Source organism: Tursiops truncatus, chromosome 9 (assembly GCF_011762595.2).
Source record: "Tursiops truncatus isolate mTurTru1 chromosome 9, mTurTru1.mat.Y, whole genome shotgun sequence".
In the NCBI taxonomy this organism is placed as follows: Eukaryota; Metazoa; Chordata; class Mammalia; order Artiodactyla; family Delphinidae; genus Tursiops; species Tursiops truncatus.
Genome location: NC_047042.1, coordinates 44,122,667 through 44,141,631, shown reverse-complemented (window position 1 = coordinate 44,141,631; position 18,965 = coordinate 44,122,667). Strand labels below are relative to the sequence as shown.

The window sequence follows — 18,965 nt, the reverse complement described above, 5'->3', positions numbered from 1 at the left end:
GGGTGATTTGTTCGCGTTCATGTAAGATTCCGAGTGAGTAGTTAGCATATCAACGATGCCAAGTCAGATTTGGAGACAATAATAAGCAATGTTGTTCTGCATATCAGGATTATGTTTGCAGAAGAAGCATTGTACTTATTGTGAGTACACAAAAACAAAGGCACAACTATGATTTGTTTGCTTATTTTGTAAATTAGTACCAATTCAGTGAATATGGAATAAATGATTAAAATATAAAACACCTTCCACATATGACAAATATTTAATTAATGGGCCTAACTTACATTTGGAATGTAATGGGCCTAACTTACATTTGGAATGTAAGTCCCATTAATTCAAAACAGTCTTATTTGAGACAAAGTTCAAAAATATAAGTAATGAGGATTATGTTACATTTTCTCTCCTTACCCTTTGCTGAATGCTGATGTAAGGGAGATCTTAGCTATAGCTGATGTGTTGTTTTATTAAAATTTTGTAACCTTCTCATAAAAGGTTGACTTTGAAATTGTAGAGAAACGTTAGAGACTATTTGTAAAAGTCAAATGTTCTCCTTACTCTTCCACAGTTTTTTTTTTTTTTTTCACTGAAAATGCAGGTTTTCAATACAATCAGTAATGCCAACTGGTTCCAAAAGTTTGTTGTCAAGAAACACTATACAGTTGTTTCTCCTGATTTCATTAGACCATCAAATTACACTACAGCTGATAATTTCATTTCCTGATGCAAAAAAAGTAATTTTTTAAATTGAAGCATAGTTACTGTACACTATTATATAAGTTACAGGAGTACAATACAGTGATTCACAATTATTAAACGTTATACTCCATTTATAGTTATTATAAAATATTGACTATATTCCCCCTGTTGTACAGTATATCCTTGTAGCTTATTTTATATCTAATAGTACCTCTTATTTCCCTACCTCTGTATTGCCCCTACCCACTTCCCTCTCCACTGGTAACCACTAGTTTGTTCTCTATACCTGTGAATCTGCTTTTTTGTTATATTCAGTAGTTTGTTGTATTTTTTTTAATTCCACATGTAAGTGATATCCTACAGTATTTGTCTTTCTCTGTCTGACTTATTTCACTTAGCATAATGCCCTCCTAGTCCATCCATGTTGCTGCAAATAGCAAAATTTTGTTCTTTTTTATGGCTGAGTAGTATTCCATTGTGTATACATACCACATTTTCTGGAAAAGAAGTAATTTTAATACTAGAATAGCAATTCTGTTTAGATCCTATTTAGTTCATCATATTTATAATCTTATTCTAAATTGGCTAACTTTGTCACTAAGTTTAGTGTTGGTTGAACTCTATGCTCGTTTTCTCAGCCTGTTATTCTAGCTTTGAAAGATAGAATAATAATTACATTCTACTGGCTCTTGCTACACATGTAATAAATATTCTCTACGTAGAGGAATCTATAGAATCTGTATACTTTAGGCATTAGTTTTAAAATTTCGGAACGGTAGATCTCCATATGCTAAAGGATGCCATCATGAACTGGCAGAGTTCCTACTAGGCAGTCATAAACCAGAGAATCTGGTACTCCAAATGTTACTCGGCTTCCCCGCCAGACACAAAATCTTACCTTTATATACCTTAATAAAGCTAGTGTGCAGACCTATTAAAAATGACATTTCTGTTACTCTCTTTTACCAAGAAAGTAGAATAGGCACTTAATTTCTGAATGGTTCACCTTTGTTAATTTGTGAATTAGGAATGATGTGTTCTTTCTACTATTGTAGCAGTATTTATTGAGAGCTTATTCTGTTTCAGGTACACATTTTTCACAGCCATCATATCAGTAGTTATTCCCATTTTATAGATCAAAACACAAGGGGATCACACTTTTCCTAGGCCGTGCAGTTAGGCCTAGACAGAAGTCAGATGGCTTGACTCCATACCAGTGTTTTAATGTTTTCATGATTGGTTATCAAATTTGGCTGTACTTCAAAAGCATTTGAGAGCTTTACCAAAAAAAAAAAACAGCCAGCACATGCCTGGGAATGGGCCCCAGACTAATTAAATCAGAACCTCTTGAGGGGTGAGGTTTCAACATTGGCATTTAATAGTATTGTTAAAACATCTTTGATGAGTCTAATGTGAAACCAGGGTTAAGAACCACCACCCTGTAATTATATTGCTTATTTTAGAATTAATTTTACTTAATTTGATAAAGTAATCTGATAGTAGGAGATAAAGCACGTGTAAAGACTTAGGGCTAGAAAAGAACCATGGCAGAGATTTTACATACCTTCCTACATAAATGAAGCAACTTAATATATATGTTTTTTTTATACTAGAATTATTGGCCATACAACTTAATATACCAGAAGTAATGGAGGCCATTTATAAGGAGAAATTCAGAAAACTCTAAAACTATAAAAGTACACATAGTTTAATGAATCTTGTTTCTATATGGAGTTTCAGACTTCAGTAATATCTCTAACTTTTCCAAGCTTTAGTTCATTATGATGTGTTTTAAAATGTTTCTCAAACTCCTTATATTTTAATCGTAAATATGGTACACATGCATAATTATAATCTTTTATAATAAAATAGTCAAAAAAATGTTTCCATACTCTTAATTTTGAGATCTGGGTGATTCTGTTATAAATATAGATGAAACTATTATGAATGCAGACAGATATGTAAATAATTATATTCATCACATCTAATTTCATTGGTTATGAGGTTATAAGAACATAAAGTAACATTTAACTTAATCTCAATTACGTGTCTAGTTATTATCCTATTGTGGGATAAGAGAATGAGAAAATGTATCATGCTTGTGAACAGGAGGGATTAAATTAAGACTACCATGAGACTTCATCCTGAATCTCCTGAGCAAGCATGCTTACCTCACATTTATAATGTTCTCTTAATGAAATGTGGTTATTAAACTCAACACAGAGTTCTAAATGCAGGAGTTAGACAACCAAGCCTGGAATGGGTAGAATAGTTTGCTCGTGGGAGTTGTTTTTAAAGCATGCCATTTGTAAAGCAAAAAAAAATATTTTGGTACACTGTTCCTTTTTTGTATGTTAGAACCTTTTGTAAAAATCACAGAATTTCAGTTAGGAATGGAAATTCCTTTAGTTATATAGAAACTTAGAGAGGCAGCTGTGTTGAAGGTTATACAACTATATACAGCTAGTGACAGAACTAAAACCCCAGAAAGTTGTCTCCATTCCCTGTTCCTCTTTGCACTCTATCAGATTGCATATTCACCTGAGGAGAAAACCCCAGATTTAAGAAATCTATTTACGGCTCCAAATTTCTTTCTTTCAAGCTTTGTCTTTCCAGACCACCAAACATTAAATGTAATATATATACATACACACACACACACACACACACACACACACACACACACACACACATATATATATTCTCAACAAACAGTTTTTATTGAAAAGTCAAGGCAGTATAATAGCACTGAATACTATCTTTCTGGGATAGCAATATATTGTGTTTGTTTGTTTAAACATTTGTCACCCTCCTCCCTGCCCCCAATAAAAGAATGTTTAAGTGGGTAAAACTCTGTAAAAATATAAGCCTCGGAAATTAGAAAAATTTCAAGGAGAAAAACCATTTAATATTTAATTCATTGTAGATTGTTTATAGGAAGACAGTTAGTTTTGCTGATTATCCAACTCACATCTAGCTTTCAATTCTGGGAAGGTCCCTTGAAACCATCAGTAATGTTATGAGAGAAATCATGTGGTAGGTCTGATGATGTAATAAGAAATAGAACACAGGAGACTGTAAGAGTGGCCAAGATGACTTTTCTTACATGACAATAGGGTGGATTCTTAACTACTGACCTGGTCACACCCCTGCTGATGGCAGAAAAGGCTTGTTAAAGGCATCAAGCCCATGGCTTTAGGCCCATCCTGTGTGCAGCAGGGCTGTGTCCTCTCCATGGAGGCACTACACAACCATAGCTACTTTTTCATGTATCCTTGGCATGGCTGGTCGTTGCTTGGATAATAAAGCAAAGTCAACCTGTATTTTTGGTATTATACCGAGTTCAAGACCTCATTCCCACCAGTTTTTGATTGAAGACCAGTCGTTTTGGTTTAGCCTAGCTCAAATAGCAGCGAAGTCGGACTCTAGTCAGGTTAATGATGTTTTGCATTTACCGAAGAGAAAAAATGATATTCCTTCTCCTCCCTCCCATTTGTTTAAGCAATATAGGATAAATGTTGAGTCTAAGAAAATCCTCAAGTCTGAAAAAACCCAACGTAACTCTAAGACTTAATTCCTTCCCAGAGACTATGCATAATCTCTATGGACATGTGTAACAGTAGTGATGGAGAAACTATGAGGTTTTCTAGGTTTCCCAATAATGTGGCCTTGTTATTTTGCAGGCAATGATTTCCCAGCCAGAGATATAGCCATATTCAAATATAAGCACACATCTGCATGCCCAACACTTGCACAGATGCTCTTTGAGTCATTCACCAAGTACACTCTAAGTGTGCCTCAAGGGTCTACTTTCTAAGCGTGTATTATACTTCATTAATGATGATTAAAAAAACCCTCCCTGTTACTCAGATTCTGAATGTTGGACCATGTACTGTATCCTAAACTGAAGCAACTTATCAAAATTGTGACACCTGAAATTTATGGTACTAATGCCATCTTTCAAAATACATACGAAAATACTACATCTCAATAGGTGATGTGCTTAGTATTTTAGCATGGGGGATTGGTTTGCATTAAGTCAGAATTTGTTTAAATAGGACTATTGTATTTATAAGGGTATGTTACTGACTTTACAACTTGGCATCTTAAAAAGATAATGACATATTTTGGTGGATATGAATTTCCAAAATCCTTTGCCAGGTAGGAAAGGGAGAAACTGCATATAGGTTTTATGGCTTTTCATGAATAGGCCACTTCTTTTTGGTCAAAAATACGAAGAAAACATGTTAGATAGAGATGCTTTTAGATTCCTCGTGCTTCCAGCAGCGAAAATACAAATAGTGCTCAAAAAATTCTTTTATATAGACATTTTAAAGGCAAAATTCTGAACATGACCTTTTTCATTGTGGGCCAAGGGAAAGTATATTGTGTTATAAGCCTGTTTTTTCCCTGCATACATGTTATTCACAGTGTTTAGTAAAACTAACGTTTCTGCTAAGAACTTTTGTAATGAAGATTATTCCACATATTAAAATTTTCAATTAAATTGGTTGAACAGTGAGAAAATATAGAGAATGCTGCATTTAATCTCTTAAAATTCTGCATGGCTATACATATTACCCCATTTATTTACCTTTTTGAAATATATAATGATGTATTTATTTTCAGGATTACAGCTCTACTTTACTCAAAATGCAGTTGTCTGGACCAAAATATCTGCTTTTTATGTTCTGTGGTATGGCAGATTACTATTGCATTGAAGCTTTTATTCATAAGATATGTACTACACAAGGATGTTAGAAACAGCTTTGCAATAAAGGAAGCTCTGTGGTGGAAGCCAAGGGGCAGTAGTGGATAAACTGTGCAAAAGGCTGCTTGTTTGGAAATCAAATTTAATTTAAAAGAGCTTTCAATCACTAGTTAATATAACTGCTTTAAATTTACAGACAGTGGGAGTAGCTCACCGTTACCCAAGTATGCTTCATCTCCCAAACCAAACAACAGCTACATGTTCAAACGGGAGCCCCCAGAGGGATGTGAGCGAGTGAAGGTCTTTGAGGAAATGGCGTAAGTAATGTCTTTTCTGTCAGCTGGGATCTGCAAAGCTGTAAAGCTTTTTACTGAGACCAGTTGATTACAGATTAATCAACTACTCCATCCAGCTGATAATGTGTTCCAAAAGCAAATCATGAAAAGAGAGTTGAATAGGCAAAAGAGATCTTATTGAAGGAGAATTAGAGTCTGTGTGCTGGAAATATGCTAATACAAAGAAACTTGGAAATTCATCCTTACTACCTAAAAGATTTATTTTTAATCATTAAGAATTTTCCTTTCAAAAGTTCTATTAATTTAGATGGCTAAAAAGAAAAAGACATTTAGCAGCAAAGTGAATATCCATGTGTGGCTAGCCTTAACGATAGTGATACCACAAGCCAGAGGGAACTCACTAACTCGTCTCCTTCCCTGTAGACACATCTAGCATGTGTATTCATTGAATTTAGACTTTCTGTTCACAGATTTTTTTTTTCTTTTTGAAAGTTCGGTACGTATAAAATAGAAATTAAAGGGAAAAGAGGTTCATGCTGTAAATACCTGGCAGAATAACTCAAAAAAAGAGCGTGTGGCTCTTGGACTCACTCATCCCTTTGTCCCAGTGCAGGTGCCCTAGTGGAGGCTGCTACACTCTTGTAACGTAGAAGGGGACAGAGACGGGTCCTGCAGGAGTTGATGGCTTAGTTCCCGGGGAAGGGGAGGAGAGGAAGGGCTTGTGGACGCTGTTCTGTTGGGCTGACTCATCAAGAAACTACTGAAACTACTTTTCCTGATCTGTGTTAGTAGAAGTATGTATAGAGATACAGAAAAAGGAGGAAATGCTTAAAACCAAATATATGATTGGGTAATCCCTCTCCCAATGTACTTAACAGAAAAGGTCATTTTAACATCGCATAATCCATGTTTCTAAATGAATGAAAGCAAACTAATCTCTGAAAAATTCTGTGTGCCCAGAGTCCTTTTGAAAATCCTTCTGTTTTAAATGTCACCTCAGTGCTGTGTACATCAGTAGTATGCCAGCTGACTTGTGCTATGGAAGATGTTTACCCCTCTGTGTACACTTAATTCATTCCCTGCCATCCACATTTTAGCTGTTTTAGAGAACTCCAGTTAATTCAGAAAGTGCCTAACTTTTTAGTGATTGTAAACCTAATTTTGTTTTATGGTTTTAGGTCTCGCCAGCCTATCGCAGCCCCTCTCTTTTCATGTCCTGACAAAAACAAGGTTAATTTCATCCCAACCGGATCAGCTTTCTGTCCTGTAAAACTTCTAGGCCCTCTCCTACCTGCCTCTGACCTGATGCTCAAGAACTCTCCTAACTCTGGCCAGAGCTCAGCTCTGGCCACCCTGACCGTGGAGCAGCTTTCCTCCCGGGTTTCCTTTACGTCTCTTTCTGATGACACCAGCGTGACGGGCTCCACAGAGGCCTCTGTCCAACAGCCATCCCAGCAGCCGCAGCAGCTCCTGCAGGAACTGCAGGGTGAGGAGCACATCTCCGCTCAGAACTACGTGATCATCTAAAGCAGAGGGGGAGCTGGCCTCTACCCTGTGTTCCCTGGATTAGGAACTAGATCTCAGACATCTATCTGCATGGAGTGACAAACTTCCTGACACCACCACCAACAGAATACTTATCAGCATCATAAAGTATCTCTTAACACTGATCTTGGCAGGGACGGAACTCCTATTCAGCAGTTTTTGTGGAAAGCAGTAATGCTTGCAAAAATGTGTGTATCATTCAGCATTTTAAGTGGAGACTATGCATTTCATAGTATGTTTGACAGATTAGTACTGTGTCCTGTGTTTTGTTCCAAACTCTTCAGTATAAATAAGCTCTATATCAGAAAGTTGCCTGTCTAAATAGAAAATGTCTTGCTGTGTTTTGTCCTATGGAAAAATACTGTACTTCAGAATTATGTTTACAATTGATCCAGGTGTTTGTTTCTAACTTCTGTAATACATACAATGCAAAAAAATAAATAAATAAATGGCCACAACAGTTGCACAGTGCCCACCCTATGGCCTAGCTTCAGGTACTTCAGTTGAAGTCTAAACTCAGGTAACTTGGAATGTATATCATATTGGGATATTAACTATTTCACAGCTAAAAAGCTAAAGAGGGAACATCACTCTTTTGCCTTTTCTTATTTTATGCATTTCCCTTTCCTCATTACATTCCACGTTCTTAGAATAAGAAGTGCATTCAACCCTAGGAGAACAGAAATCCTGGACATGGGTGAACATGAGGAGAACCAGCAAATCTGTGGTGTCTGACATCACTTTTGTCATGTGGTTACACGTAAAACAACTGTTGCATTCACTGTTTCAACATGTGTAAATGTGGCTTTTTTTTTTTTTTTTACAAGTTCAGGTGTTGCTCGGTTAATGACTGATACAATGTTGCAAATAAAATGTCCAGTACTAGGCTGTACAAAAACATTCCACCTTGTGTGTGTGGAATTTAAAGACAAGAATGTCTAGGTCTAATTTCAGGACCAGTGCAGTTTCACAGGAGGATGGCTGAGGTTTTTTGTTTATATTGGCCATCAGGGTCATGAAATGCTACTGTTCTATCAAAAGGCATATTAATGTTTAGTTTCTCTTTTGGAAATTGTTTAATTTGCAGGTTAAGAAATGACACACTTTTGCTTATTGTTTTCCTCAAGCAGTTCAGGTGCATGAGTTGCATTCACACAGAGAGAGCATATGTGAGTCTCAGAATTCAACATAAGTAAGCAGGTTATGTGGTGACTTACAAATGCAGTAGTTTGAAGCTGTCTCTACTCAAGCCTCTCATAATAATACCATTAACAGTTCTGTTCACATTTTGGATGCACGAAGTAGAGCATAAACCCCAGTAAAGAGCCCTGAACTTGCAGACTCAACCTAACTTCTCTAAGTGTGAAGAGAGCCCTAGATATTCCTGATTGGTCAGTGGAAGAGCCCAACTTCAGACATTGTTTTCTGCAGCACAAAGAGAGTATTCAAAAGCAAAGGGAAGTTTCTTTATTTTTATTCCATTGCTTTCAGTTCAATAAAACTGTTTCATCTGCACCTGAAGTGTATGGCACAGTTTTCTTAAGAATTAGGGGAACAAGGTGCTTACAGTTACAGGAACGTTTCAGTTCCTTTCAGTCATTCCTGGGTTTTTCTTTGTTTTATTTTCTAAGGAGGTTGAAGAAGGAAGAGTTGATAAAGAAGAAAGCAACACCATTGATTTTCTTTTTTTTAAAACAAATGATATATATATGTGTGTATATGTTTGTGTGTGTATGTGTTCTGTGTATTATTTTGTCATGATCCCAATTATCTTCTTTCCACCAAAGTTTGCAGTAATATTCTCTCCTGAAGGTGCATTCTGGCTCCTTTAAATTAGTCAGTGTTATATTGTAGGAGACTGTCATGGGAAAGGACTCAGTTTACTTTCGCCATTTTCACAGGGGAACGTTTTAAAACAATCTATTCAGCAGAAGAAACCTTTAACCCTAATAATCTCAGGCCTTGATGAAAATACTATATTTTGTAGATTATGGTTAAAGGGAGAAAATATTAGTTCTGTAAGATAAATATGAGCTCCATTAACTTCTGATATCTGGTTTAGCATTACATAATGTGTTGATCTTATGCTCTGCTTTTGTCCAAATAAGATGCAATAGTATCAATATTAGTTTCTGAACGATGGACTGAATATGCTTTTTTTGGTAATGAAATCTGATGTACGATATTTATAGTGACATGTGCTTTTATTTTCTCATGAGAAAACTAAATATTAATTGTGTTGTACATTTGTTCTTAGCATATATTAAAGTTTTGAACCAAATGTGTTAAAGCTTATGCTTTGCCATGTAAATTTCCCAGAAGTTGTTGAGCTCAAATGTATCCTACATCCAGCTGTAGAAATTTGTCAGAAATTGTTTAAATTTTGTATATAGTTGTACTGTTTAATTCTAGCCACTGCGCTGAACAGTATTCGAGTTACCATACAATATGGCTTTACACAAGGAAATGTGTGGCTTTTGTTTTGTATTTTTTCAGTATAGAAGTTCCTGTGTCTTCTTATTTAAATAAAGTTATTAGTAAAACTGGAATAGTTCGTGTACGTTTTTGGAAAGACTGAGCTTTTTAGCATCTTACCTGACAGGGATGAATTCAGCTCAGGGAGGTGGCAGTATTCAGTACTCACTCAATTCCTGACCTGCATCTCTGGGTTGTAGGTAGTCTGACTGGATCAGATTTCCACAGCCTGGTTTCCTCTTGACATTTAATGTACACACTTTCCATCACAAGGTAAGAAGCTAGATGTCTGAAGTTCCAAGTCTTTGTACTGCTCCCAGCTATGAGCACCTTAAAAAGAGAAAACATTGTCCCCATGTTGTTATTTTATGACTAGGAATTATTTATGAAAATAAGTTGTTGAAGTTCAGTGAAATCACCACAAGGGAAGTTGCAGCAAAATTAAAAAATTTTTCACTCTTTTTATATATGTTTTCAGGATAATAGGGAGAAAAGCTTTATGGAACAAAGGAGTGTTGATGTTCTTCCCAGTTACCCAAATAGGGTCATCATAGGCCACGTGCTGGCTTGAAAGCAGCAACAAACCACTTTGAGAAATAATTTACCAGCAGAGTATTCTTCATTTCTGAAGCACATCTCACTAAAGAGATTGATAAGATTTGACTTTTAAAGTGAACTTAAAAATAACGACTTAGTAGCTGTGTTTCAGGCCTTAAAAAAATAAATATAACTTTTTAATAGTGAGCTTGATCTTCTTCAGGACAATATATGATTTAGGCAGGAAATTATCTACCTTATACAAGTTAAAAACTCCATTGCAAATGAACATGAAGGAAAACTGGAATCCTCAGCCCCATCTCTGCTTGACTTGATCAGATAATAAGCTTAATATTAAATGGCCCTGAGAAACAAGTCAGTATTTGCAAAATCAAACCTAAGGAACAAGGAAGGGGAAATCAGTTGTAAGAATTTACATGTTTAACCCTATGTTAGCTAGAAATAATCACTTAAAGTTTATTCACGAATATCGCAAAATAAATATTCACCCCCACCCCACAGTGTGAGGTGAGGTCCCTTCTAGCTCTCAAGTTAAGTTATCCCCGACATATTCCCTCCTGCTCTCTATGAGCAGCTTCCATCTTCTACCCCATCTTTGGTACTCGCAAGTCTTTCTTCCCCTGTAAAATCACTCCTTTGGGGACCTCAGGGCTCCGCAGAGCTGCAGGAGCTTCGTGAAGATAGATCCTGTAATTCACACCTTGAGTCAAAAGCTAAATGCCATACATAGTCTAGTGCCATGGTTCCAGTTGTCTGAAAAGCATCTCCTCTCAGACTTCTTGCCTCATTTCAACTGCAGTGATTAAATGCAACGGAGACACTCTCTTGTCCCCGTCACACCAAATCAGCTCTTCTCCTTTACACTCCTATCCCTCCTATTTCCCAAAAGACAAGGACTGGAATTCTATGTCCTGAAGTTTTCTCCACCTAAATCAGAGTTGCCTTTCTGTCTTCCTATTATCTCACCACTAAATATCAAGCTGCAGAGACATGATGGTGGCAGATTAGACAGCCGTGCCATGTGGATGAAATTTCTTTTGAAATAGGATTCTAATGGCAAGGAAACAAAATAAGTTTGCTGGACTTCCAATAACCTCTATAGCTGTAGACCAGGGATCAACCAACTACAGCCCATGGGCCAAATCCACCCCAATGCCTATTTTTATAAATGTTACTGGAACAAAGCCATGCTCATTTGCTTATGTACTGCCTATGGCTATTTTGCTGTACAATGGCAGAATTAAGTAGTTACCACAGAGACAGTCTGGCCCACAATGCCTACAGTATTTACCATCTGGTCCTTTACCGAAAACATTTACTGACCTCTGACATAGACTAAAGACTAAACTAGATTAGGTAACTTGTGTCATAAACATAAAGACTAAACTAGATTAGGTAACTTGTGTCATAAATGTGGTGGTTTTAAAAATATGGCCACGTGGGCTTCCCTGGTGGCGCAGTGGTTGAGAGTCCACCTGCCGATGCAAGGGACGCAGGTTTGTGCCCCGGTCCAGGAAGATCCCACATGCCGCGGAGCGGCTAGGCCCGTGAGCCATGGCTGCTGAGCCTGCGCTCCACAACGGGAGAGGCCACAACAGTGAGAGGCCCGCGTACTGCAAAAAATATATATATATATATGGCCACAGTCTCTTCAGCAAGTGGTATAGGTAAAGCTAGACAGCCACATGTAAATAAATGAAGTTAGAATATTCCCTCATACCATACACAAAAGTAAACTCAAACTGGCTTAAAAACTTAAAATATAAGACATGACATCATAAACTCCTAGAAGAGAAGGTAAGCAAAACATTCTCTGACATAAGTCATAGCAACGTTTTCTTAGGTCAGTCTCCCAAGGAAATAGAAATAAAAGCAAAAATAAACAAATGGGACTTAAAACTTATAAGCTTTTGCACAGAATAAACAAAATGGAAAAGACAGCCTACGGAATGGGAGAAAACATTTGCAAATGATGAGACCAACAAACAAGGGCTTAATTTCCAAAATATACAAATGCTCATACAGCTCAAGAACAGAAAAACAAGCAACCCAATCAAAAAATGGGCAGAAGACCTAGACATTTCTCCAAAGAAGACAAACAGATGGCCAATGGGCATATGAAAAGATACTCGACATCGCTAATTATTAGAGAAATGCAAATCAAAACTACAATGAGGTATCACCTCACACCAGTCAGAATGGCCATCATCAAAAAGTCTACAAATAATAAATGCTGGAGAGGGTGTGGAGAAAAGGGAACCCTCCCACACTGTTGGTGGGAATGTAAATTGGTGCAGCCACTATGGAGAATAGTATGGAGGTTCCTTAAAAAACTAAAAATAGAGCTACCATATGATCCAGCAATCCCACTCCTGGGTATATATCCAGAAAAGACAAAAACTCTAATTTGAAAAGATACATGCATCCCAGTGTTCATAGCAGCACTATTTACAATAGCCAAGACATGAAAGCAACCTAAGTGTCCATCAACGGATGAATGGATAAAGATGTGGTGTGTGTATGTATATATCCATTGTATGTATATGTATTAGCCATTAAAAAGAATGAAATAATGCCATTTGCAGCAACATGGATGGACCTAGAGATTATCATACTAAATGAGGTCAGAGAAAGACAAATATCATAGGATATCATACGTGGAATCTAAAAAAATGATACGAATGAACTTATTTACAAAACAGAAACAGACTCACAGACATAGAAAACAAACTTATGATTACCAAAGGGGAAAGAGGAAGGAGGGATAAATTGGGAGTTTGAGATTAATAGAAACACACATATAGAAAATAGATAAACAACAAGGTCTTACTGTATAGCACAGGGAACTATATTCAATATCTTGTAATAAACTATAACGGAAAAGAATCTGGTATACATATATATATATATCACTTTGCTGTACACCAGAAATTTATACACTGTAAATCAACTATATATATATATATATATCTCCACAAATATATCCACAAACTTTTTTTATATTCCTCCCTTCCAGAGGTAGAGATTTATTTTCCTCCCCTTAAGTGTGGGCTGGACTTGCTTTAGAATAGAATACAGAAGTCACTTTTGAGCTTAGGTTATAGAAAGACAGGTTGCTGTCTTGCATGTGCACTCTCCTGGACCACGTGCTATGGGGAAGCTATTTGAGAGGATACTCAGGAAGTCTATGGAGAGACCCACATGGCAAGCCGCAGAGTCCTCCAGCCGCCAGCTAGCAGGGAACTGAGGCCTCCTGCCAGCAACCGTGTGAGTGAGCTTGGAAGCGGCTCCTCCAGTCAAGCCCTGAGATGCCTGCAGCCCCAGCCCACAGGTTGACTGCTGAATCTCACGAGAGGCCTCAAGCCAGACCAGCTAAATCACTCCTGGGTTCCTGACCCTCAGAAACTGTGAGAGAATGTTTTTGTTGCTTTAAGGTGCTAAGTTTGGGGATAATTTGTCACATAGGGCTAGAGAACTGATACAATACAGCAGCTGCCCTCCGTGCCTGTACCTACACACATATACCCATTACTGCCACCAATGTCACCTAGAGCAGGGGTCCCCAACCCCCGGGCCATGGACCGGTACCAGTCTGCGGCCTGTTAGGAGCACAGCAGGAGATGAGCGGTGGGTGAGTGAGCGGAGCTTCATCTGCTCCCCGTCACTTACATTACTGCCTGGATCACCGCCCCCTCATCGCTCGAATTACCACCTGGACCACTCCCCCACCATCCGCCCTGGCTTCTGTGGAAAAATTGTCTTCCATGAAACTGGTCCCTGGTGCCAAAAAGGTTGGAGACCGCTGACCTACGGTCTTACTGTATCATTCTGTCCTCTGGGTCCAGAAAAGGAGGCTTGCCTTTTTGGAATGGACACTTCTTAAATGAAGCCCATTTGGACTAGGTCCAAGACAAAGCTTTCTCATATAAAATTTTGCTATTTGAACAACTCACATGATAGTAAGTCTACTAGATGTGCCTAAAAGTTGTCTAACACTATACCATCTTACCTAAGACAATCCAATGGAGGGAAAAATTAAACCCTTACAGGAAAGGATTCCCCATGGGAAACAATGCAAAAAGAGGGAGGACAGGTGATCAGTTTTAAAAGCTGGAAAAGAAGAAAAAGCAGAATCTCTAAAGAAAATGAGAAATATTTCCATCTCAAATATCTTTTTTTTCCTTTAGTGAACAGGAGGCTGGTGACCCATTGATTCTAACAGCCTATTCCATTCCAGAGGCATTTGCATCTCTCAGGAGAGGAAAATTTTTTCAAAGGTTCCAGATCAGTTGGGTGATGACCCCTCTCATTCAAAAAAGCCATTTTCTTAAAGATGACTAAGAATTTGAATAATTAGATCATTTTCCCTCCAAAAGATTTTCTGATAATAAGAAATGGGTCCCCTTTCACACTACAGATTCTACTCAAGTTTTGGCATCAGTTTTAAGCAGGACTTTGATGACATCCCTTGAGCCAGATCTGGGTGTGGGCCTGCAGGCAATGGATGTTATTTCAAACCACTGTCGGGAAGCAGACTGGATAAAAGGTGGTTGGAGGGCTCCACAAGGACCTGCCAGACGGAGAGAAGGGTTCATGTGGGAAAGGCAAACCATTTCTCAGGTTTTCTATTCCACTTTGTAAAGGAAAAGGGTTATACTCAAGGGATGGAAGTTAACAAAGGCCACTGCTCATGTGTTGCAATCAACGGCCTGCCATTTTTCATATGGACTGAAATCCAGGCAAACAGGGTAATCTTAACTCACTCTCCATTCACCTGCCCGTTTGATTACAGACAAACACCTGGTGTGGTCTCCCTTGCTTCCCTTCCCAATTGACCCCCCATGGAGCTATGTATGAAGAACCTATTTCGTTTTGAACCCCTGACCCTTTCTCCTGATCACTCTGCTAAATTCAGGTCCTGCAGGAAGACAATAAAGAGGTAGGAAGAGGAGGCCAAAGATGGTTACACCTGGGGAACAGGATCTGTGGGTGGGGCAAGGAGAGGGCTGAGGTGAGCTTTCACAATATTCATATGCCCTATTGAAATATTTGATTCTTTTCTTACAATGAGCATGTATTCCTTTAGTAGTGTTTTCTAAAAGAAGACAAGGAAGCAGCATGACCTTCATTTTTGCACAATTGTTGGCAGTCCTCTTCCCTCTGCCTGCAACTACCTTCTTACTATCCATTCATCATTCCTACAGCAGAAAGTGCATATGACTGGACTGCTTCACATACTCCTGATATAAAGACAAGGTGAAATTCAAGGGGAGTGATCAACATGAAAATAAATGTTTAGCCTCACTAATGATCAAAGCAATGCAAATTGAAACAATCTGTTTCCTTTAGCAAAGATTAATAAGAAGGATAATATTCAGTGCTTAAGGGGGCGGCGGGGTTACGGTCACCCTCATATATGCCATTGGAAGAATAAATTGGTACAGCTTTCTGAATAAGAACGTGGCAGCACTTACACAAACCAGTGTCACCCCGTAGTTTTGTAAAAACACATATATATGTGAGTTGAAAAAAGACATGAAGAAGGTACAAAAATTAATAGCGGTTACGTCTAGGTTGCAGATAATTTGTATTTAACATTTGCATTTCTGTTTTTCTGTTTTCTTTAGTAGCAACTATTAGCCTTATGACTTGAGAGAAAATACATGTTAATTTCTAAATATTAAGGGAGGGAAAAAAGTATGGAGGAAGGGAAGGAAATGCTAGCAAAAGATTTAGTTTTAACGGAAATGAGCTGCAGATCTCTTAAAATCAAGGTGGATTGAGAGAAGGTTTGGTACAGTGAATTTTGCCCCAGCAGGAGAATCCGAAAATGACATAGAGTTTCAGATGTTTTCCTCTTAGAAAAAAATGGCCTCAACAGCTTCATACTCGGGTAAAGAAGATTAAATGATTTAAGCCTGGGTATAAATTGGGAGTTTGGGATTAACATATACACACTACTGTATACAAAATAGAGAATCAACAAGGACCTACTGTATAGCACAGGGAACTACACTCAATATACTGTAATAACCTAAATGGGAAAAGAAACTGAAAAAGATTTTATATATATATATATATATATATATATAACTGAATCACTTTGCTGTACACCTGAAACTAACACAACATTGTAAATCTATACTCCAAAATAAAATAAAAATTTTTTAATGATTTAAGCCTGGATTGGAGTTGGAGGTGCATTTGGGAAAGGCTGCAGCTTTAGTTCTGAGGACAGAGCATTCCCTGGAGTGTGGAGCACACTAATAGCCCTGCACTCAGCTGAGATGGATTTGTGAAGTGGGCACCCAGGGGCCCAGCAGTCTGTCCTGTTTACATTTCTTGAACTGCCTCATCTAGAAAACTGAAAAGGACCCCCTGCCCCAAACAAACTACAGAAACCTGAAAATGGCCAAGAGACTGTTCTTGAATGTGATTCCTGTTTCTTAGTACATTCTTTATTGAGGGCTGTTAGTCTAGTTTTACAGATTGCCTAAAGTGGATACATGTGAGATGGACTCTGACCAGGATTTGGATTAGAGGAGATCGGGAATCAAAGCACTAGACAAGCTGCAGTGAAGTCCTTGGCTTGAGAATCACCACTGTAGGAGGACTAGGTCCCTCCTATTTGTCTTTGAATCTGTAGCTGGCATAAGCCAATTGGGTGGAAAGCAATTTGGGACGTTTCCTTATTTCTCCTTTTTGGCAAGTTTCTGCCCCTTATTCACCAAACTGAGTCTCTGAACTTTGCCATCTGTGATTTTGGTCAGCTGGCAGGCCACACCTGGTAGAAAACCATGTCTCTGCCACATCCTGGGACCCAGAGGCAGTGTGGCATAAGGGCATATGGTCCAGTTTGGCATCACACAAGAGTGAGTGATGACCCTGTGACCCTAAGAGTCTTGGTTTGTAAAATAGAGATAATAATGCTTAATCTGCTTGGGCTGCCATAACAAAAGACCACAGAATAGGTGGAGTAAACAACAGAAATTTACTTCTCACAGTTGTGGAGACTGGAAGTCCTGGATCAAGGTCCAGCAGGGTTCATTTTCTAGTAAAGACTCTTTCTGGCTTACAGATGGCTAGTTTGTCCTCACATGGCCTTTGCTCTGCACCAGTGTCTCTTCCTAGGGTGCTAATCCTATCAGGTCAGGGCCCTGCCCTTCCTCATGATCTCATTTACCTTAATTACCTCCCAAGGCTGAATTTCCAATATAGTCACATTGGGGGGTTTAGGCCTTCAAAACATGAATCTCAGGGCAAGCAAATACCTACTTCCATTAGGAAAATGCAAATTAGAACCATGAGATACCACTTTATACCTGCTAGGATGGCCATAACCAAAAAGACAAATAATTACAAGTCTTAGTGAGGATGTAGAGAAACTGGAACTCTGATACACTACTGGTGGGAATGTAAAATAACGTAGCCACTTTGGAAAACAGCCTAACAGTTCCTCAAAAGATTAAGCATAGAGTTGCCGTATGACCCAGAAATTCCACTGCTAGGTATATACCCAAGACAATAAAAATATGTCTGAACAAAAACTCGCACACAAGTGTTCACAGTGGCATTATTCATAATAGCCAAAAAGTAGAAACCATTCAAATAGCCATCAATTGATGACTGGAAAAATAAATTGTGTCATATCCATACAACTACTAATTCAGCAATAAAAAGGAATGAAGTACTGGTATATGATACAAAATGGATGAACTTTAAAAATATTATGCAAAGTGCAAGTGTCACCAAGCAGAAGCCTATGGGACCTTCCTGGGACAGACTATAAATGATCTGTATTTGCTCTTAAAATATTGTGTCACTTTGGTTAAGTGAAAACTATTGTTTCACAGTGAACTATGATCTTATTTGACCAAACGTTTTGAAAACTTTTTGATATTTTTGACAAACTTCCCAAATATCAAATTCTAATTAAAGTTCGTTTGACCTCCAGCTAACTTTGGGATACTTCAGAGGGCCACGAGGCACCTGAGAGAGAAATATTAAACCAACTAGGATTATTTGGTATGTTAAATTACATGGGAAGCATTATCACACGAGGGATAAACCTAATTGTTAGGTTATACTATATGGATGTCATTAATATAAATGTTCTAGAAATTATAGGAAGTTCCTAAAATTTAAATAAGCCTTGATATAATGTTATCAGTCATAATTCTAGTTATTACCTTAAAATGTATGTCACAGCAACTTGGCTAAGTCCGTTTGTCAACTGCATTGCAATGAGATCTTTAACCATGCCTTCTTATGTCTTTTGTCATTCATAAACAGTTACTGTTTCACTCTGATGTTTTTGAAAAAAGGCTTCGTCATCATGAAGATTCAAAGAAAGGACTTTTTGACAAGTACAGGTTTCTGATAACTTTCAGATAATACTGCTGAACTAAGTAAAAAATTAAAGAATTGTAATGGAAACCCTGATGGTTTCATAAAACTGTTAACAAAAAGGATTAGTTACATAGGACTGAATGAACTGATAAATGTGGTTATAATTTTATGGTTTTTGTCCAAAATATTATTGGCTTTTAATCTGTTTTCCAGATATAAGGAAACCTTTCCCCTTAAGCTAATTATAATTTTTTTTTGCGGTACGCGGGCCTCTCACTGTCGTGGCTTCTCCCGTCGCAGAGCACAGGCTCCGGACGCGCAGGCTCAGCGGCCAT

The 18,965-nt window shown here is 37.9% G+C and overlaps 1 protein-coding gene across 2 annotated transcripts in view; it reads left to right on the top strand.

Annotated features, from left to right (window-relative positions):
- GLCCI1 (glucocorticoid induced 1) overlaps positions 1–9,797 on the top strand; it is a 120,140-nt gene extending 110,343 nt beyond the window's left edge. For both annotated transcript variants that reach the window (XM_033863047.2, XM_033863046.2), the window contains exons 7-8: positions 5,604–5,724; positions 6,882–9,797. In XM_033863047.2, coding sequence (XP_033718938.1) covers positions 5,604–5,724; positions 6,882–7,230 — 470 coding nt within the window. In that variant the 3' untranslated portion in view covers positions 7,231–9,797. The remainder of the gene's footprint in view (positions 1–5,603; positions 5,725–6,881) is intronic.
- Positions 9,798–18,965: the final 9,168 nt, after the last annotated feature.